Source organism: Paroedura picta, chromosome 5, assembly GCF_049243985.1.
Source record: "Paroedura picta isolate Pp20150507F chromosome 5, Ppicta_v3.0, whole genome shotgun sequence".
In the NCBI taxonomy this organism is placed as follows: domain Eukaryota; kingdom Metazoa; phylum Chordata; class Lepidosauria; order Squamata; family Gekkonidae; genus Paroedura; species Paroedura picta.
This window is the reverse complement of record NC_135373.1, coordinates 67,878,364-67,899,538: the sequence shown is the minus strand read 5'-3', so window position 1 is coordinate 67,899,538 and position 21,175 is coordinate 67,878,364. Positions and strand designations below refer to the sequence as shown.

General features: G+C 55.5%; 1 protein-coding gene across 1 annotated transcript; it reads right to left on the bottom strand.

Annotated features, from left to right (window-relative positions):
- Positions 1-9,293: 9,293 nt before the first annotated feature.
- On the bottom strand, positions 9,294-14,477 carry FEZF1 (FEZ family zinc finger 1). The gene is made up of 4 exons (XM_077338385.1): positions 13,077-14,477; positions 12,842-12,976; positions 12,130-12,262; positions 9,294-11,099 (listed from the first exon to the last, which is right to left on the bottom strand). The coding sequence occupies exons 1-4, from the start codon at positions 14,049-14,051 to the stop codon at positions 10,810-10,812; spliced, it is 1,533 nt and encodes a 510-aa protein (XP_077194500.1). The 5' UTR covers positions 14,052-14,477; the 3' UTR covers positions 9,294-10,809.
- Positions 14,478-21,175: the final 6,698 nt, after the last annotated feature.

Below are 21,175 nucleotides of genomic sequence, written 5' to 3'. Positions count from 1 at the left end.
ACTGCATCATGACTAGGGAGCTGCACTTCCTCATCTGGGCCCTTCCTTCCCAGCCTCTGTCTTCAGGTGGCTTTGCTGGAGTCACTCCATCATGGCCCTCAGACACTCAGCCAAAGAAATGGGGGAAGTATTTGGCTGGCTGCTCATGAGCAGATAGAGCGGGTGTCATTCACATATTGGTGACAACCCAGCCTGTACTTCTGGACTAGCTGGCCTAGAGGGCATATAAAGATGTTAACTAAGATCAGAGAGAGAATTGCACCTTGTGGAACCCCACAATGGAGTTCATAATGGCACGATCACTCTTCCCCAGTTGACCACCTATGCCCCTGACCTTGGAGAAAGGGGCCAGCCATTGAAGGGCTGACCACCATATTCCCACATCAGCAAAGTGGCAAGCAAGAAGCTCATGGTCTACTAAGTTGAATGCTGTGGTAAAGTCTAACAATACCAGCAGTGCTGACCTGCCTCAGTCCAGCTGTCTCCAAGGGTCATCTGTCAGAGCAACCAATGCTGATACTACCCTGTGGCTGGGTCAAAAGCCAGGCTGGAATGGGTCCAGTACCAAAGCTTCCTCTAGGTACTCCTTTAATTGGTCTGCAGCCACCTGCTCCACCACCTTCCCCAGGAAAATTAAATGCGAAACAGGGCAGTAGCTTGCAGGATCCTGTGGGTCCAAAGTTTGTTTCCTCAGCAGAGGTCACACCACAGACATAAGTCAGCCCTCTGCCTACACAAGGTGGGGATGATATATGGAGCTGGGCCTTCAGGTCCCAGTGGTCTGGCCATGGGAAAGAATGCACTGGTTAGTATTCAGACAGGAGGCCACACAGGAAGCCCAGGGTTCTTAAATAGAGGTAGACAATGGCAAGCTTAGAAGAGTTCCTTTTTATACGCAGCTTTTCTCAGCTCAAATGAGTCTCAAAACAGCTTACAAGCACCTTCCCTTCCTCTCCCCACAACACCCTGTGAGGCTGGGAGAGCTCTGATAGAATTGCATCGCGAGGACAGCTTCTAGCAGGACTGTGACTTGCCAAGGTCACCCAGATGGCTGCATATGGAGGTGTGGGGAATCAAACGCGGTTTGCCGGATTGGAGAGTAGCAAGCTGCTTCAGGAGGCAGAAAAGTTTTATAAATTCTTCCACGTCTGCTTCTTGTTTAGTTTATCCTCATTGCTCCTCTGACTTGTCCATCACTGTTCGAAATCATTCCTTGAAGCTGTAATAAATGCCATGTCCTAACGGTCAATCTTCCTAAGGCATGCACATATCCATCATTTCAGCATGGAGCATGGGGGGCTGACTGGCATGTGTGAACCGCTAGGACACAATGCTTGTAAAGGACTCGAGTTCAAGCTTTTATTTTAGAGTCACTGTGTAATCAAATGATGACGATGCATGTGTGCCTGCCCTCATTGATCACCGAGTGTGAAAACAAACCTGAATGTAGGCAACAGGCACACTGAAATACAACAAAGAGAATCCCAGGTTGGTTGCTCTGAGGATGACTAAACTATATGCCTGCGACACCTGTCATCAAAGAAAGTGGACCGTACTAGTACTATATTCATTCCAGGTGCCTGGATCAGGAGGGGGATCCACTAAGTGTAGCACAAAAAACTGGTACACACCTGCATCAGTATCTTGTCTACTCAGCCAGATAAAATGCTGAATACTGATTCTGCTCTTCTTGCTATCAGTGAAATCAGAATTTAAATAGAAAGCTGTTCAGTAGCACTTCCAGAAGCAGCCATTACATTTCATATTATTAAGTATAAGATAAAAATGAAAGTTCAGTTAATATATAATGTAGAAACAAATCACTGTTAAGCAGTTAGTTGTCTTTCATGTCCCGTTGTCAATGCTCAATTTGTCTTGTCTAACCACCAACAACTGCCAAACGCAATAAATTGATTTATATCGGGGATCTCCAACCTGTCCTCCATGGTGCCCATTAATGGACCTCCTAGAGTCTGTTTGCCACTTCCCAAAAATACTTAATCATGACAGCAAATGGCTCATTCTGACTATCCAGGAGGCCTCATCTTTGTTCTCTTTAGGTAGCACCTATTTGGAAATAATTGCCCCCATTTTAGGGGCTCCTTCCGAGACTCCTTGAAGCCTGAAAAACTATTTCAGGGGCTCCTCCATGTCAAAAGGTTGAAAAGCTCCTTTAAAGAATTCTGTAATTCAATCACAGATGTCCTAGACCTTTTTATTGTTTGCCTTAGTGCTGAAGCCTAGCTGAAACAAGGAGGAAATGAATACGATTTTAGGATAGGGATCTTATGCTGGGTTACTTGCACACAAAAAAAGCCTATACCTTGAATAAAACTTTGTTAGTATTAGAGGAGTCACTGGACTCAAACTTTGTTTTATTTGGGAACAAACCCCATTGAAGAAGCAGAAGCAGAAGCAGAAGCAGAAGCAGAAGCAGAAGCAGAAGCAGAAGCAGAAGCAGAAGCAGAAGAAGAGTTTTCTCTCCCACTTTTCAATTTTGTGTGTGCGTGTGTGAATGTTTCAGTTCTTGTTGCACAGGCATTGAGGACATTGTGTGGAAATATTACAATGTTTTCACCATTAAGAAGAAGAGGAAGAGTTGGCTCTTATATGCCACTTTTCTCTACCCGAAGGAGGAAGCGGCTTACAATCGCCTCCCCTTTCCTCTCCCCACAACAGACGCCCTGTGAGGTATGTGAGGTTGATATAGCCCTGAGATTACTGCTGGTCAGTGCTATGGCAAGCCCAAGGTCACCCAGCTGGCTGCATGCATGGGAAGTGGGGAATCAAACCCATGTGTCTGATCGTAGCCTTCCATTATTGCCATCTGGGCCTTATAGATGTCTGGCCATTATTCCAGTTGTTTATAAAGGTTAATTTTTGGAATAAGCAACTGATTGGAGCAGGACTGGATTCTAATCCTTCTCATTGGCTAACCTTGCTCAAAATCCATCTCCCACTATTTCTTGGGGCTGTTGACAGGAGAAAGTTGGAATCCTGAATGCATTTGGCTAAACTCCTTGGAGAATAGGCAGGATAGAAACAGAATGAATAAATTCATGAATCTCCATCTTGGAACCAAACAAGACATCAACAAGCCCAAGTTTTCACAGCAGCAATTGATTCTCATTCACCTCCCTTCGGCCTGTAATGTTCATGTAAAATATATAAACAACCTGAGAGTGTTGACAGGTTCAATAACCAACGTAGTCTCCAGGAGGCCCTTTCATTTATTTTATACTGTTAACGTTTTATATTCTTACAGCCTGTGGCCATATACAATAAACTCAACTCATCCTTCTGTTTATGGATGCCATTTCCCAGACCTCTAAACTTTCCAGGCTCCCCCACCTCCTCCAGGAATGAGGATGTATTTCTCTTCCCAAGACACAAGCACTCTGTTTCTCTATTTTGGCTTGTGCTAATAAATCCCATTCTCTGATGGAACATTTTCAAAATGGCATATCTAATCCTATTATTCTTGTGGGCCCATGGCTGGCCTCAAGGGTGTCTGCTTTCTGCAAGTAAATACTGCTTCTTCCTTACATTGAATACCCGCCCACGTTGAAAATACTCAGGGCCCCACCTGCTCCACACAAACCTGAACCATGTGAAGGATTCAGCACTTTAGGAGGGTTTTCAGAACTGATCTTCGTCTCGATTTGGCAGAGCCTCACTCCACTCGCTACTTACCTGGTACATGTTTACCCTGCCCTTTCTCCAAGGAGCTTTGGGTGTGGCCCATTGCTCTGCTGGCATGGCAGTTTGCAGAGACATCATCTCCTCCACATGCACTTCTTATATGATGTTTGCTGAAGGGGAAAACCTGCAGTATGGAATTGTGGGGTGTTGGCAGATTTTACGTTTGTCCAGCCCCTTCCAAAGAATCATTCTTTTCTTAGGTGCCAGGACTCAAACCTATCTGCAAGTCATGCCTTCTGCCCAGCCTGCTCCCCTCTCCTAAATCCTGGTGCATCAAAGCACATTAGGAGACACAGTGTTTTGATTACTTGATATATTTCATGGCTGAGCCTCAAGGAACCCTGTCCCAAATTAAGCCCAAATTCCATAAAATGAAACCACAGGAAATTCAATCCTGAAATACTAGGATTTAAATGTATTTAGTTTTGCATATTTGGAAAAAAATGCAAGTAACTTTAACATAACCCAGTTGAAGGATTAAATTGAAAAATGGAATGTCTTTCTCTCATTCCATATCCAAGGAAAAGTTAAGTATGATATTAAGGCTTGCCAGTAAACATCAGACACCAATCTTCCTTACCTTGCTCAGTTTGTCAATTCTTGGACTGAAGAAAAATATAAAATTAAGCTGTAGGTGATCTCTACTCATTCTTCAGCAGTTCTCTGAGCTGCCATGGTGGCATTCTACCCACTTCCGTTGAGCAGCCAAATTGATTTTAACCCAGAGTCTTTCTGCACACATTGGATAATGCACTTTCAATGTGCTTTTGTAGAAGAATTTTCCAGGGCTGATTCTGCACTTACTTTGTTTTTTCTGTTGTGGATCTTGCTTAATTCAGATCTATTTGAACTCAGGTCTTCCTCTGTCCCCCCTCCCCGTTGAAACAGAAAGTGTCCTGCGCGTGATTATGGAAGCTCAGAAGGGAGGGGGCACTATTGAAGTAGGAGACTTTCTTTTCTTGAAGGCGGGGGGGGGGAGAGGGGAAGAGGATTGGAGACAGCAGAGGAGGGGGAGAAATCCAAGAGGAAAATCTGTGCCAAGAGAACTTAGGGCTTCTCCTTTAAGGGAAGCCTTGCAACCGGGGAACCAGGAACTGGTGCCCTGACCAATCATGACTTTTCTACAGTGTTGTCGGCTCATCAGCAAGTTATTTCGGGGAAAGCAGACAGCTGTACGCTTACTCATGATAAATCCACTTGTCTTGGGGGGGGGGGGGCGAGATGAGTGGAGATGAGGACCCTTGATTTCATCCTCCAGAATTAAGAGAACTGGCTTCCATGCTGATCTCTCAGCCTCTCCTACCTCACAGGGGCTGAATCTGCAAGCGGCAGGGCAGGTGAGCAAAATGGGACTCTTAGAGGGGTATCAAGCAGAAGGAATTGCATGGAATGTGATTGTGGGAGTGGAGCCCTCTTCTACCCATGAAAGGCCCAATCCCTTTATCCACAGTTTCTGCTCCTTATTACTGGAAGTGTGCCACTCTCCCACTCAGGTGACATGGACAATGTCAAGGGGAGATACAAGTCCTTCAATGGAACACATATTTGTGTAGGATTGCCTATTGTTATCATTTATTGGGATGTGGCTTTAAACCAGCCTGTGTTCTCTCACACCATTAGTCTCTCAAAGTCAGTATGGTCTCCTCTGACTGACAGCAGCCCTCTGGGGTTTCAGATGGGGCTCCCCCCCATTATGTATTGCCAGATCCTTTTAAGTAGAGCTACCAGTGGACGAACCTGCTTGCTGAACTGCTCCTGAACTGCAGCTCCTCTCCTCCCCTTTCTGCTCCTGAACTGCAGCTCCTCTCCTCCCTTTTCTGCTTGGTCCCATCTCAAAATCCAACAGGGACTTATCTTCTGAATGTTTTGTGACATACTTTTATATTGAGGAAATGCCCCCTGACTTCATTCCCAATGGGTTTCAGAGACTGACTTCCCTCAGTCCTGAGCATTAACTTATATTGCAGCACAATGAAAAACCAAAGGAACACACAAAGACCCCAGACACTTTACTCAGAATGCAGTGATATGATTAGGTCATCATGACATGGATTCAGAACATGAATCTTCATTGCATGCATTTCCTGTACAGTTGCACTGTTGTTCAATAGTTTCATGAAAGTATCTTAGGTTGAATCAGACCACTGGTCCTTTGAAGTCTGCAGGCCAAGCAGATGTTCTTCTTAATGAACTCTTGGTCCTCTTCCTACAAGATAGCAACACAGCACACAGATATGTGCAGCTGAAGTTTTCCAAATCAGTTCTTTCCCAGTCCAATTGAACTGTGAAGAATAGGCCATTTGCTTGATTTCTATCCACCAGGCTGCTAATGACGCCATCAGAATCTGGTCAGGAGAAAGTTGGCAACTTTCTAAGTAGAAACCAAAATAGATTGGAATCAGGGTCTGGTATTAGGTTGGGGGGGGGGACTTGCTCAAGAGCTTTTGAACAAGTATTGGTCATATGACTGTGCATATAGAAGATGCTGGCTCTAGGTGGCCATCTTGGTGAAGGCACAAGGTGTTCTTAAGTGTTTTTCTGCCCCCACAAACCCAGCAATACAATAAGTAGTGATGTGAGATTTCAATCCAATACTGGAGATCAGTTCCAGAAACATGAATCCAGACATAGCCTAGAAATACTTTCCTGCCAGAGAGAAACCTGCTCAATAGTGTGTCTCAAATGAGGGCTTAGGAAGCAGTCCTTAGTGTTGATATTGTCCTCAGTCGTATGTTCTCCTGTGCCAAGCAAATGCTCTACCATTGAGCCACAGCCCCTCCCTCCCTCCCCAAACAGAAAGAACGATGTTCAGTCTCACGGCTTGGTCTGAAAAATGGAAAGCTCTGAAGAAACAGTGAGGCTGTCCGGGCATTCACAGAGAATTCTGGCTTTTGGAGGCTGGTTTCCATCCCTTTCTTGTTCAAGAAAAATATTCAGTGCCCCCAAACTGAATAACTGCCTTTCCTTTCTAGAAAAAAGGGAAACTTTTATTTCCATTTAGCTAGAGCAGGTGTAGTCAACCTGTGGTCCTCCAGATGTCCATGGACTACAATTCCCATGAGCCCCTACCAGCATTTGCTGGCAGGGGCTCATGGGAATTGTAGTCCATGGACATCTGGAGGACCACAGGTTGACTACCCCTGAGCTAGAGGATATTTCAGCCTGCAGAGAAACGCCACCTACCACCTCCGTTGGGAGTGGCAGCCTTGTGGGGACAACTTCAACAGAGCTACTCTTTGCAGCTCGACTGTATAGGGAAAGTATCCTTCAGATTCTATGGCCAAAGGCTCCTTGGGAGCAGGTGTCCAGGAGAAGTAGTTGGTGTTCTCATTCTGAAATATGGCCTGGCAAATAGCCTTCGCTCATTAGTGGGGGTTTTTTCCTTCAGGTTGGGGCCAAAAATAAAATCAGTGCAAAAAAGTATTGGGATTCTGACTTAATAACATATTGTTTCCATATTTTAAAAAACTATTTTCTGCTATTTTTGGTTTCTAGCAGATTCTCTCCTCCCCAATATACACACATACACACACATACATTTTAGGCTGTTCTGACAGTGTGAACGGTCTGCTTATTTGGGGAAAGAACCCACTCCACATTAGGTGGGCCACCTTTCAAAAGACCCTGGGCACAAATGCCCAGTGGGGCTCCATGAAGACTGGCCTTCTGCTGAGCCAGGCGACTGGGCTGAATGGGCCACCCACCCCACCCCATCCCTTCAACTAGTCCTAAGGGGGGAGGGGAGGAACTTGTGCCCCAGTCCTCCTGTCCCTGCACCACCCTCCTCCTCCCCAGTTGGGACCCTTGCCAACTGAACTGGTGAAACCCAGGCCGTGGCCAGGGCACCTCGTGCAGTGGCACAGGGAGGGCTGGTCAGGATCCCCATGGGATGACCTGCAGTGCTCAGCTGCCCTGCCACTGCCAGGGGTGAGCACAAAACTTCTCTTCAGCCAGCCACTCTGCCGCACCAGTAAAGCAACCAGCTATGACCAGAGCAAGGAAGGAGCACAGCCGGAGAGGTTGTTGGCACAGTTCAAGAGTCCTGCCCCATTCCAATGTTGAAGCTTTTTCCTCCTTGAAATCCCTGCTCCATCCTGAAGGACTCCACTCGTTGAACTTCTGCCATGGTTCTAGGCACGGGAAGAGGACCAGTTTCCCACCCTGGAAGTGGAGAGATTGGGAAGTGGTGTAGGGAAGAAGATGCTGAGGACTACAGCGCATCCAAGGAGGATGGTCCACTGCTCCAACGGGCTGCCTGGGGCCAGCCGCAGCCTCTCCACCACCCCACGGCCAAGGGTGACCTCCACCAAGGGCCTAGCTGAGAACTCTTTGGGAAATGCACAGCAGGGCACCATTGCCCTCAACCCACCACCCGCCCACCCCACAAAAACCCCTCCAGGTTCTTGGCTGCTTTCCTCCGCTGCCCCGGCCCTTACCGTGTGTCGTCCTCCCCCCCCCCCGCCCCATGTCCTCATCAGGGACTCAGCTCATGTGTTCCTCGATGGCCATTTAGACCAGGGGTAGTCAAACTGCGGCCCTCCAGATGTCCATGGACTACAATTCCCATGAGCCCCTGCCAGTTGCCCTGCATCCCTTTGCGCTGGGTGAGGCAGTAGCTTTTGCGGAGGGTGAAAGGCTCAGCCCCCCTGAGATGTTCAAGCTAGGCCTCCATTCAAGGGCCCCTGCAGTCCTCAGAGCCTTTCCCTGGGAGTCAGCCCGCTGAATAAATCCCAAGGAACCCTGTTTAGGATCACTCTGCCACAGGCCTGGGATCGGGTTTGAATTCTGCTCCACCCAGTGAACTGCTGTGTAGACAAAGGTGTTCCTACACACTCGCACACATACACACACAAGCACAAGGTTTCGATTTTTTTTTAAATGCCACCTCTGGTTCTTCTGAGGAGCCCACTGATGCCAGGGTCGGGCCTGAAGAGGTCGGCAGGCTCTTTGCTTCCCAAGGACCAGTGGTAAGGGCGCTTCTCTAAGAAAAGTCAGGTCTCCTTTCTTGAAAAAAATGGTGTTTTTCCTGGGGAGGCAGCATGAAGGACATGGATGGGCATTGTTTTAAGAAAAACGATGCTCGTTTCTCCAGAACGCCGCGGGGGGGGGGGGAGTGTCACGAGCAGCACCCCAAAACGCGCTAGCGTCCCCATCCCCGACGGCCTCTCTGGCGGCAGGAGGGCCCAGGGAGCCGGGGCTAAGGGGGGTTACAGCCGAGGGCCAGCCAGCGCCGTCCACCGCCTCCCCGTCCCCCGCTCCCACTTTCCCGGGCTGCTGGCGGTCGGTCCCGTCCCCTCTCCCTCTGTTTTGCAGGCCGCCTCTGGCCCACCCAGGGCGTCCCCTTCGCTCCTTCTCTCTGGGAGGGCTGCAAGCCACGCCGCCGTCGGCCAAGAGCGGGGAGCCCCTCGGCCACTCCCTGCGCGCAGGGATCCGCCTTCCTCCCGAGAGGCCGCAGACCGACGCCGGCAGCCCATTGACAGCTCCGTCCTCTCGTGCAGCCCTCCCGGAGCCCCCGCCCGGCCCAGCCTTTTATCTCCCACCACATCCACAAAGTTCATCCAGGGTTGGTTGGTTGGTTGTTTTTGCGCGTGCAATAATAATAATTATAATAATATTTTTTAAAAAATACAAGGGGAAATTGCCAGTCCGTTCCTGCGAGCCCCAGTCCCCTCCACACGAGCCCGGATGGGCCGAGAAGGAGGGGGGCAAGATGCGGCGGGGGGGGGGCGAGTTCGAGGGCTTCACAGAACCGACCAGCAGGCCAAGCCAGTCCAGGCGCGGGGCCGGGCGGGGAAGGGCGAGAAGGAGGGTCGTATGTACAGTCCAGGAAGGCGAGTGGGAGCTGCCGCAGGGTTGCCAGATCCACAGGGCCGCTGCGGGCCCACTTGCCCGGAGACCTGAAGGAGCCCCGTTCACACGCGACTGCAGGAAGGACAGTCTGCGTGTCCAGGGGACCCGACCGGGACGGAACCACAGGCACACCCCCACCCCCAGCCCCACCCCCAGCGGGGGTGTCGATTATAAGGCGCCAGGGCCTCTCCGCCCCCCCGCCCCAGACAAATCCAGCCTCGGCCGATTTTCGAGCAAGACTCTCGCTCGCTTCCCATTGGCGACGTCGAGGGGAGGGCCCAAGGGGGCCCCAGTCAAACAGGAGGGAAGAGGCCTTCCCAGATATAGGGAAGGGGGGCGGCCTTCCAAAGGAGAGCGATTCCAGGCCATTCCGGTTTCCTGAGGCTAGGCCTTGGCCTTGGAAAAACAGCTCTCCAAGGCGAAGTCGGTCCCGTTCTCCGCAGCTGCCTCTTTGGGAGGAATGAGCGGAAGATCCCAAGGGGACCTGGGGCTTGCCCTCGAGCCAAAGGAAGGAGATCCCCTTCAAGGGGGCGGGCGGGCGGGGGGGGGGGGCTCTGCGCATTAGAGACGGAGCCAGGCCGTCTTCGGGAGGGCTTCTGCCTCCTCCCTCTCCGGGGATGCGAAACAAACCCATCGTCAGCCGCAGTCGGCTCCGCTTGAGCACCAAATCCCCAAATGCGCTTTAGTTTGTAGTGTCGCCTGAGCGATGCTCAGGCGCAATACTGGAACGCTGCGCACAATTCCTTTCGCGGGCAGGGATCAGGGTCCGGCCCTTCTGCACTCCGAGGTGGTCTCTGGAAGGAGGAGGCGCCTTCGGACGGCGAAACAGCCCAGGATTTCGGGCTGCCGAGTCGCAGCACTGGCGCACTCAGGCACAGGCGCACATCCAGACATGCCCGAGACTGCTCCAATCCTGCAGTGATCTTCCGGGCCAGAGGGACAGTCCCGCCGGATCCAGAGGCTTTAGGAACGGGACAGAAGAGGGGCCCTTTCTCGGCTTTCTTTTTTGAAACGTGAGGATCTGGCAACGCTGGGCAGCTTCCAGACAGGAGCGCCCCCGCCCCTGTAGCCAGCTCAATAAATACAACCCGGGAATGCCTGGGTTTTTTTGGGGGGGGGAGGGGGGTGTTGTCCTTGTCCCTCAGGCCCCCTTCTTCGTTGCCTCTCTGCGGCAGTCCCGGCAAGCAGGGCGGCTTGGGAGAGCGCGAGGCTCCGCTTGGGAAGAACCTGCAGCCGCAGGAGCGCCGTCGGGGCGGCTCAAGGGCGGTGGAGCAGCTGCGGCGGCGGGTCCGGCTCGCCGGAGGTTCGAGGCAGGCCCAAAGGAGGGACGCCGCCGCCGCCGGTGTCGTGCAGTTTACGGACGTGTTTCTTGAGGTCAAAGTTCCTGCAGAAGCCTTTGCCGCAGGTGGGGCAGGTGAAGGGCTTCTTGTCGTTGTGGGTGTGCATGTGGAAGGTCAGGTTGTACACCTGGTGGAAGGCCTTGTTGCAGATATTGCACTTGAACTGCTTCTCGCCGCTGTGCGTCAGCTTGTGGTTCTTGTAGTTGCCTGGAAAGGGGGGGGGGTTTGCAAAGACAAGAAAGGCGGTGAGGAGGGCGGAAGGAGACCCCTGCCGCCGCCCTGGCGCTCGCTCCCCCTCCCCACACACTTTGCCTGGGTCTTTTGCCTGGAAATCCAAAGTGAATTCGAGGGAGAGAAAATTCCACAAAGCGATTTCAGCGGAATAACAGCAATTCGGAATCTGTTTTATGCCCCGAGCAGTTATGTCCGCCGGATGCATTCGCGGGACTTCCTCGGGGGAATTGGATTATCGGGTCCCATTCCCACGAAGAATGTCAAAACACGGCCGCCGCTCTGAAAGCGTGCTACGCCCCGCAGGAAAAGGTATTCTGGAAGGGATGTTGGATTGAGATAAACTGGTTTAAAACTGAAATGCCACCCACACGCCCACCGCTTCCTAGTAACCTGCATGGGGCCTTGTCGGTATCCTAGACCCTTGACTTAAAAAAACAAATGGGGAACTCGAAAAAAGATCTAAAAGCAGCCAATCTTTAGGGACTGAATTCAGTCTGGTCCTAATCGGGTTTCTGGAAACCGATCTACAGGTTGACTCTAGATTCGTCGGGGGGGGGGGGGGGGTGAGGTTACCGCGCTTACTTCCGATTAAACAAGTTCAGCAAAGGGGACGTTACGGCGTTTGATTTTAACAAAAACCCAGTCGTCGATTAGGTTCAAACGGCAATGCGCGTTTTCCAGGAACAAAAGTCCAGTTCCCCGCTGCTTCTACACCCGTGTTTCAGCCGGAGCCGGCGCATATTTCCCGGCTTCCCAACCCCAGGCGTCCAACGGGGCTCTACCCCGAATCCTCGTGCTCCGACGGCTGCCCTGTAGGCGCAGGCATTCTTCAGGTCCGGATCCCGCCAGCCACCTTTGTATCCGAGACAATTAAAAACCATGGCGGGAACCCCGGCCACGAACAGCTGCGCCTACCGTCTTGAACCTTCGCCAACAAAACCGACGCGCAGGTTCTGAACCCAAGACCCAGAACCCGCAGGCAGGAAGCGCCGACGATGGTTACCTTTTTGGTGAAACCCCTTCCCGCAGAATTCGCAGACAAAGGGCTTGTAGCCGGCGTGGATCCGCGTGTGGGTGTTCAAGGTCGAGCTCCGGTTGAAGGCTTTCCCGCACTGGCTGCACTTGTGGGGCTTCTCCTGCCGACGGGGAAAGGAAACAAACGCACGGCCGGTTGCCGGACCCGCGGCAGGGCAGCCCCGGCAGGGCTCGCTCCGTCCCCTGGGCGCCCGGGGGCCTCAGCCAAGCGCCCCCTCCGCCCGCTTTCCCCCCCCCCCCGCCCTGCCCGCGAATGGGACGCCGGAGCCCCAGCCTCAGCTCCCACGCAGGCTGCGGGGGGTCTCAGAAGGCCTCACTCCCCAGGAGGCCCGCCGCGCCTGCCGCCCAAGGACCCTGGCCCTGGCCGGGAAGGGAAGGGCGGGTGACGGTGGGGAGAGTAGGGCTGGAGGCGAGAATACACTGAAGGAAAGATTTGGAGGGAAGGAAGAAAGGGGGGAGGAAGGAAGGAAGGAGGGAGGAAGGAAGGAAGCCAGGCCGCCAGCCTACCCGGGGTGCCGCGCATCTTTGGCGCCTTGGCCGGGCCGAGCCGAGCCCGCCGGCGGAGGGAAGGCCAGAGCGGCGGAGGCGGTGGCTGCCTGTGGCCCTGGCCGCGTCCAGGAAGCCCCGAGGGAGACGGAGGGGACGGCGCGGCCGTCGGGCTAAGGCGCCTGGCGGGGTACCTGGGTGTGGATGATCTTGTGCCGGCAGAGGGTGCTGGCCTGGCGGAAGCCCTTGCCGCAGACCTTGCAGACAAAGGGCCGGGCGCCCGTGTGCACCGGCATGTGGCGGGTGAGGTTGTAGTGCGCGTTGAAGACCTTGAGAGCCGGAGAGAGGGGGAAGGGGGAGAGAGGCGCGGTTAGACGGGCCGGCGGTGGCGGCGGGGGGTGGAGGTGGGGGCGGGTGGGGGGCACTTGCCTTGCCGCAGACCTCGCACGTGAAGACCTTGGGCTTGGCGCTGGGCGAGCCGCGGCTGAAGTCGCCCGCGACGCCCTTGAAGGGCAGCTTGTCGGCGGCCAGCAGGTGAGCGGCGGCGGCGGCGGCGGCGGCGGCGGCGGCGCTGTGGAGCTGGGCTGCGGCCAAGTCCTTGAAGGCGGGCGGCGGATACTTGTCCGGGCCGGGCGGCAGCGCCTGCAGCTTGTTCCTCTCGGCCAGGTAGGCCTTAGGCGCCGTCGGGGCTTGCAAGGTGGGCGCCGGGCCGGAGAACGGCGGGCCCAGGAAGTAAGAGGCCACCGGGTGGAGGCCCAGGCTGGCCGGCGGCGGCGGCGGGTCGGTGGCCCGGCTGAAGTAGCCCAGGGCGCCCAGGGCGTGGAAGGACGAGTGGTTGACCACGCGCGGCCGGACCAGTTTGAAGTGGTGGTGATGGTGGTGCTGCTGCGGCGGCGGGGGCTGCTGCTGCTGCTGCAAGGAACCCAGCTCGGCCGGAGGCTTCAGGCTCAGCGCGCAGCCCAGGGACGCCGCCGCCGCCGCCGCCGCGGAGGAGCTGGACGTGGACGACGTGGAGGAGGAGGAGGACGAGGCGGAGGAGGAAGGCGGGTCCAGGGCGGGCTTCCTGGCCTCCGAGCCGGCCTTGGCTAGGGGCTCGTAGGCCAGCGGCACGAAGGGGATCATGCAGGGGATGGAAGGCCCCAGGCTGAGCTGCGGGGGCTGCTTGACCGCCTCCCCGCCGCCGCCCTTGCCCCCCGCGCCCTGCAGGAAGTGGGGCAGGAGCGGTAGAGCTTTGGGCTCCGGGGCCGTCCTGGCCATGATCCTCTCGATGGAGAAGGCCAGCGGCTTGGAGGCGCTCAGCATGTTGCTCCGAGGCGGCGCGCTCAGGCAACCCTTGGCAACCGTCGGGGGGTGATGCTGCAGCGGCGGTTGACGCTGCGCCTGCGGTGGCCCGCTATTGTCCATGGCTGGCCCGGCGGGCTCGGAGCGAGCCTCTCGGGCGGGATCGGCCCCTGGCGCGCCCGGTCACTGAGCTGCCCGGAGGGAGCCTCCCAGCCTCCCGGCTGCCTGACCCGCCATCTCCGGCCGAGCGGCTGCAGCCGCCGCCCCCGCCGCCATCCTGAGCGCCCCCGCCGCTAGCATCCTCCTCGCCCGCTCGCCCGTTGCCCGCGGGACCGGCGCGCCCAGCCTGGCGGACTCATGCCGGCCCATCGCCGTCTGTGCGCTCCTCGGACGGCGGACGCTCGCTCTCCTCCTCGCGTCTCTCGCCGTCTTTTGCTCTCTCAATGGAAAGCGTTGGGTCAATAGCAGCAGCCACGATCCCACCAATCGTTAACTTCCAAGAGGAGAAGGTAAACTAGATAATTGCTCAATTCGCTTCCAACAGGCACTAGGAGGGGGAAGGGAAAAAGTTGCGCCCCCCTCTTTCCTCCCCACCCCCAAGAGCGAGCAGCTACTTTCCATTGGCGCCCGAGCCCTCGCCTCCCGCCCAGAGAGAAGGAGGTGGCTCTCCCCTCCCCCTCTTTCCCTTGATCTCCCCCTCCCCTTTTATTATGCCCAATCTGTTTAAACAGGCGGCGGAGACCTGGAGATCAATTTTCTTGTTTGCCTTTAAGTGACATCATCTTTTTTCTTTTTTAAAAAAAGGAAAGGAAAGGAAAAGGAAACACACCAAAAAAACAAAACAAAGGAAAGAAAGAGAAGTCATTGCGAAGAAGGGAAAAGAGCCCAATTTCGGGCTTCTAGTTGGCAAACAAGGTGCCGCAGAGAAACTGGCACTCGGCTTGTCAATTGCAGCCCCGGCGGCCTCCTTGGGCGCGCACCTGGCGCCGTGGCTTGGCTGCTCGGCTCCTGCCCCGGGTCCTCTCGCTCTCCGCCGCCTTCTCTCGGGGCCCCTTCGGAGGCAGCCCTTTGGACGTCCACGGCTTCTCCCCGCGTCCTTTTGTGGCCGCCGCTTCCACGCCTGGAAGGACGCCGCCCAGGGCCTTGGCCTTCTCCAAGTGGCCGGGCGGGGGGGGGGAGCGTAGAAGGGGCCGTGGTCGGGGCAGAGAGCGGGCGGCCTGGAAACGAAGGGAAAGGCCGCGCTGGTCGGAAAGAGAGGTGTTGAGATCGAAGTTGCAAAGGTGGCCAGGGCGAGAGGTCCCCGGGAAGGACCACTGATCAGGCAGATCCCAGCCAGCTGAGGCGGGCAGGGCGGTGGGGAGCCCAAAGGGCCCGAAGGAGAAGCTCGTTGCAGTTGTGCAAAAGTTAGTCCGGACGGATGCGAAATGCCACGTTGCATTGGAATCAGGGAAGAGGGAGATGCTGTTCTCCTCTCGTTGATGCTGAGCGATGCGGGGTTCCCAAATGGTCCACAGAACGAGGGAATTTCTCCAGCAACTCCTATTCTCCGTCGACTTCGAGAGGCGCTGGGGGAAAGGAAGAAAGCTCCGTCGATTTCAAGGGAAATCAGTAGAGCGGTTGTCTTTTTGTGTGAGGGAAGCGTAGCGCTCTCCTGACTTTTAGATCCCGCGGCAAGTCAATATTTGGATTTAAATTTATTTTGTAAAAGTGGTTAGTCTCAATTTGGGGAAAAACAAAGCACTGATCGATATTATTTGTGTGTGTGTATTAGCAAACAAAACCGTGCAACTCCTCCCCCCAAATCTGCCACCTTTTAGCTCTGGAATGGCCCCAATAAAAACCCATCGAAGTGAATTAGGGGGGAGTCTTTCGGGGCCAATTGATTCTGAGCGTGGAGATGATCCACTAATTGAGCACAAATCTCTCTTTCCGAAACTGGGGGCAAGGGCTATGTAAACATGTCCAGGGCGGCGCAGGCCTGTATTCGCCTCGCCGAAGGAGGGGACCGCGAAGCTTGGGCGGGGGGAAGGGGGAAGGGCTCGCTGGCCTAAAGGGTTTCCGAACGGCAGTCGAGCTTCTGGCCGGGGGGGGGGGGCGGGTTGTCCTCAACTGCTGGTTCTCCACACTCACAAAGCCAAGCGCAAGAGTGCGTCCGGTCTGAGCTCGTTCTTCGGCCGCTTGAGATGGTTGATGACCCTCGGAACCAGAATGGTGGTGGGGGGGGGGGAGGCGCAGCCCCTCGCATGGCCTGCAATGGGATTCGCCTCCTCAGTCTCCGGATCGGAGTGTCCGTGGGGCTCCGCGTCCCTCCCTCCCCCCCCCCCGCCCCATCCTTCGGGCGCGTCTCGGTCACAAGAGGGAATCTGCCGAAGGCGGGATGGGGCAGGGGAGAAGAGAAGCCTTCCCCGCTGGATTCGCCCTTCTCTCTGGAGGCCGGCCCGCAGCAGGTGGGGCGGCTCACAGCCTCACAGTGTCGCCTTCCCCGAGCAGGTCGGGGGCCCTTCGAAGCCTGCGTCTCGGTCCCCTTCCCCCCCCCCCCCCGAGCGCGCCGACTGCACCGCGCCCGGCACACGCCAGGGCTCCTGCCGCTGCTCGGGGGCCTCTCGCCGCCATTGCGCCAATCCAGGCCTCAGGGACGGTTCTCCAGGCGGATCTGTGTGCGTACTCTCGACGACCCAAGGAGAGCCGCTCTCCTGGCCACGGGCTCCGACGCCGCTGCCCAGCGCTGCTCCGGCACAGACTTTTCTGGCGTGGGAAAGGGAGTGGAGGCCCGGAGCCCCCTTGAGGCCTGCCTTAGAGACATGGAGATGGGATGGAGATGAGAGTGACCCTTCCATACACAGAGGTAAAGTGCGAGCAGTAAATGAGCATGGAGCCTCACGAGAATGTTTAGCGGATTCCAGAGGCGAACAGGAGCAAGGAGTTGAGTTGATAAAAGTTACCGTTTGTTTGGCTCCGATTCCGGCGGATAACGTCGCGAAGGCCCCCGATGTGTCAAAATGGGCAGATTTTTCTTTCGTTGTGGGATGCTGAGAGCAATGGAGGGAGACCCTTTCCCCGGGCCTCTGGCAGGATTCCCCGACGAAAGACCCGCCTGCCCAGTTTGACACATCTCTTTCCTTCATTTCGTTAATCCCTGGAATCGAGCCCAAACAAACGGTAACTATTATCGACTGACCTTGTTGCTCCTGTTTGGCTCTGGAATCTGCTCAACATTTTCGTTCTGCTGTATGTTAATTTACTGCTCGCAAGTATGACCTGGTCCCTGCTATTTCCGTGTATCAGGAAGGGCGTGCGCACAGCCCCGGTCACATCCTGCAGGGAACTCCTAGCCGCCCCTGGACTCCGACTTGGTCCTGCTGCTTCCGACCCACCCGGCTGCCCACTCAGAGCTGTTGTCTGGCGTGCGTTGGGCAGGAAAAAGAAGTGAAACTCTCCGGCGACGCGGAGGAGGAAGGGAGGCGCCTGCCCAAGCCACCGCCGCCTCCATCCGCCCGGGACGGCTGGGCAGAAAGCGAGGACTCCATAGGGGCCCGCGCGCCCTTACGCGCCGCACGGCGAATGCGGGCCGGCCTTCGTCCCCCCCCCCCCCATCCTCGGCAGGCGGGTCACTGGCGGCGTGCCAGGTGGCGCAGCCAGGCCCTGGCCGTTTGGCGCGTACAAAGGATCGCGGTGCGCATTTCCCGGCCTCGCACCGTCACTCCTGCGCCTGTTTCCTCGCCAGGGAACCCACTCGCTTGAGATCGGTGCGCGTCGGGCCGGCTCCACCCGTGGGAAGGGACGGTCCCTCGACGGCTGGCCCGCGAGGAAGTGTTCGGCAAGCGGGAAACGAGGGCAAGGGGCCGGATCGGGACCTTTCGCACCCCTTGACGCTCTTTGCCTCGCGAGGAGATCGTCCTTCCAAAACGGGACCCCCACCCACCCCACCCGCGCCGCCTCGCGGCCTGAAATGGAGCTCTCTGCTGGGCCACCACGGGCTCGGGCTCGGGCGGGCTTCGTCAAAGCATTTTCGAGCTACAGTCTGGGCGCCTCGGCTTGCCGGCAGCGCCACGCCAAGGGAAGGCGAGCTTTGCAGTGGGCGAGACAGGGCTGCGGGGCCACGCAGCTCACTCGGCTCTTGCTCTGCCCACCGATCCGCCGGGAGCCCTTCCCGCAGGATGCCGGCCTGGCTTTCTGCGGAGACTGGTCGCGAAGGACCACGACGTCTCCCCGCCGCCGCCTGCCTCGCTCGTGCTGCTCTTTCCTCGGGGGGGGGGGAGGAGGCGTGTGCAGCCGCTTCCTTACGGCGGCCTTGGGGTGTCTGTGTCGGGTCCCACCCCCCGAGCCAGCGCCGGGGCGGAAGGCAGGGGTCCCAGCACTGCGAGGCCGCCAGAAGAAGCGGATCGGCGAGGGGGCGCTGCCGCGCTCCTCCTGGCTTCCAGGGACTCCTCGGCCGGACCTCTGACCCCCCCCCCGCCCGGCATTTTTGCGGTGCCCCGCGGAGCCTCCCTCTGGCGAAGGGCGCCGCCTGCCGAGGACCCCTGCCTGCCCCGGAGTGCCGGCGAGAGCCCCAAACGCCTCCGCTGGGAAGCGAACGTCAGAAGCGGGCTTTGGCCCCAGACCAGGGTTCCAGCGGGGAGACCCCCGAATCCGGAAGACGGCGGCGCTTCTGGCCAAAGACTCGGGACCCCGTCTGGAAGGAGGCCAGCGCCCACTCTTCCGCGCCAGACCCCGTGCAAGAGCGCGCCGCCGCCGCCGGGAGGAGATCCCAGGGCCACCCGCGGGAGAGCCGGGCTCACGCCGCCCTGGCATTGCACACTCCCGGCGGCCTGAGGCTCGGGCCCGCCCGACAGCTGCGAAGGCTGCGGGAGGCCCGGGGCAAAGGGACTCGCTTCGGGCCATCCTGGGCCAGGGGGCTCCCTTCCCTTCCTGCGCTGCAGGGGAGCTGCTGCAGAATCCTGCAGCGAACTAGAGCTTGTTGGCCCGCTCAAGGGCCAGCAGAGCGGGCAGTTACTTGGGTGGCCTTTCTCGCTGCCACAAGGCGCAAAAGCCTCCTTGTTCTACACGAATGTTGGTTTGTGGAGGGGGAGGGGTGTACATGACCCTCCATGGGACCTGATCATTCTCTGCTTCTTTGCAGTTGCCCCTGCTATAGTCGGTAAGGGACTTGCCCGGAGCAGGCTGCATTGGGGGATGCGAGAGGTCCTGATCCCCCCCCCCCCCCCGCATCCCTTTGAGCCCAGGTCTCCCTTCAGGCAAGAGCTGTGACTCATACCGAAGTTCCCAGCTTCAATTTCCAGCCCCTCCAGTTAGGTAACAAGTCATGCCAAAGACCTCTGCTTGAGACCCTGGAGAGGTAGCTTTCTCTCTGAGTGACGATTTTGAGGGATCCATAGTCTAGTTCTGGATCAGGCAGCTTCGTGTGTTCATCTGAGATACCCACCCCTGTCGTTCCAGCTCCTTTCTTCTCCCAAAGAGCTACTCTTTGTTTCCCCCCAGGGTGGGGGGTGGGGGCAGAAGAACCCAGGATGTCTGCAGAGAGAACCCCTCTGGAAACAATTATCTCCACCATAGGAGGAGGTATTACTTGGAACCCCAAAACATTTCATGCGTGGCCGCAATCCTGTGGTCGCTGTTTTGTGGGTGGCTGCATTCCTCCCTACACTGAACCCTACACAGTTTGGGTACCGGAACAGGACTCATGCCCTGAAGGCTGCTTCCTACAAGTAGTTCTGGCCCTGTCTGGCCCTTCTTCTGATCGTAATAAGCCTTTCTGATGGCTTAGCAACTGCACTGAGTGCAGCCCCTCAAGGGTTTGTTGATTTGTCAAAACATACGCACTTGTGGGCTAGAAGTCAAGAGCTTTTACTACAATGAATTTTTGAGGGACCAAAGAGGATCCTTTTGTTTTTGCTCCATGAACCCACCAGCAGAAGTCATTACTCCACAATGTTGGGACACAAATTGTTTGCATCATTGAAACGTTTTAAAAATCAGTTTGGCTTTCAGAAGGCACACTACCTTCGTTTGGTCTGACAGATCAATCAAGCAACTTGCATTAAAAAACAAACAAACAAAAACCTCACTTCTAAGACAGATATTCTTAGACCTTTTAAAACAGAACAGATTCCCTGTAGCTGTCCAGCAGCTAATAACATAAGGAAACATTTCACTGTAATAATGCTGACATGAGAGGCAGCTGGCAGACTTTGTGAAGAAGGGTGCTTCTGTACGAGGAACAAAGTTCTGGTTAACGATTACGCAATCAAAATCAATGACAATTGAAACCCATGCCGAAATCTGATGGTGCAGATTTGACCTGCAGGAAAGCTAGAAAGAAGAGGCACATTTTGTTTTGAGTTTGACTGGAAGGCTTTATGTTCTGGAAGAGTGCAATCATTTATGTTTTGATCTGGGGAAAGCGGCAGGACAAAATGACTGTTACGTGCTTGTCTCCTATTTGTTCCCAAGAGGAAGAAGAAGCCAGAAAGAGATGGATTTATTTCATTTACAGTTTGCCTCTCTCTCATCTGAGAACCCAGAGCTTACGTTGTTCTCTCTTCCATTTTACCGTCACAACAATCCTGCAAGTTATGTCAGGCTGAGACACTGGCCCAAGTTCACCTAGCAAGCTTCCATGACAGACTGGGGATTCGAACCTGGGTCTTCTAGATCCTTGTCCACACTCTACCTCTGTATCCCTCTGGCTGTCTTGCACCTTGAGAACAGAAGTTGTCAACCTGTGATAAAACCCCTTGTAAGGAGAAACACGGAGAAACAGAAATCCAAAATAAAATAAATGATTCTCATATCCTATGTACATGTCTGCGGTTTTATGCACATAACTGTTGTGATTTTTGGAAGAAGCTTCTCTCTGTCAGTTTTTGACATTGGGGGCAATGTCATGAAATCATTTTGCTGCCTTTTGGAAGGACTTGCTGTTGCTACTGTACAGACTGAGAGAATAGGGCATCATGCCTCTTGCCTCCCTTTGCACTCACCCTGAGAACAGCAGAGCAACTGAGTTCATTCAGCAGCAAAGATCATTCCTTTGTAGTACAGTCAGGCTCAGAGACTATTGCTTTCTCTTCCTGTCACATGACAGCAGTGCCCCGTGGCCTCCCACTCCACACTTAGTTCAGTGGTTAGGAAGCTGTCATCTGTGGAGAATGGGTGGTGTGTGTGTGTGTGGGGGGGGGGTCCTAGATCCAGAAAGATTGAAGACCGTGAGAGATTTCAGGTAGTGTTCAGTCGACTTGCTGAATTTG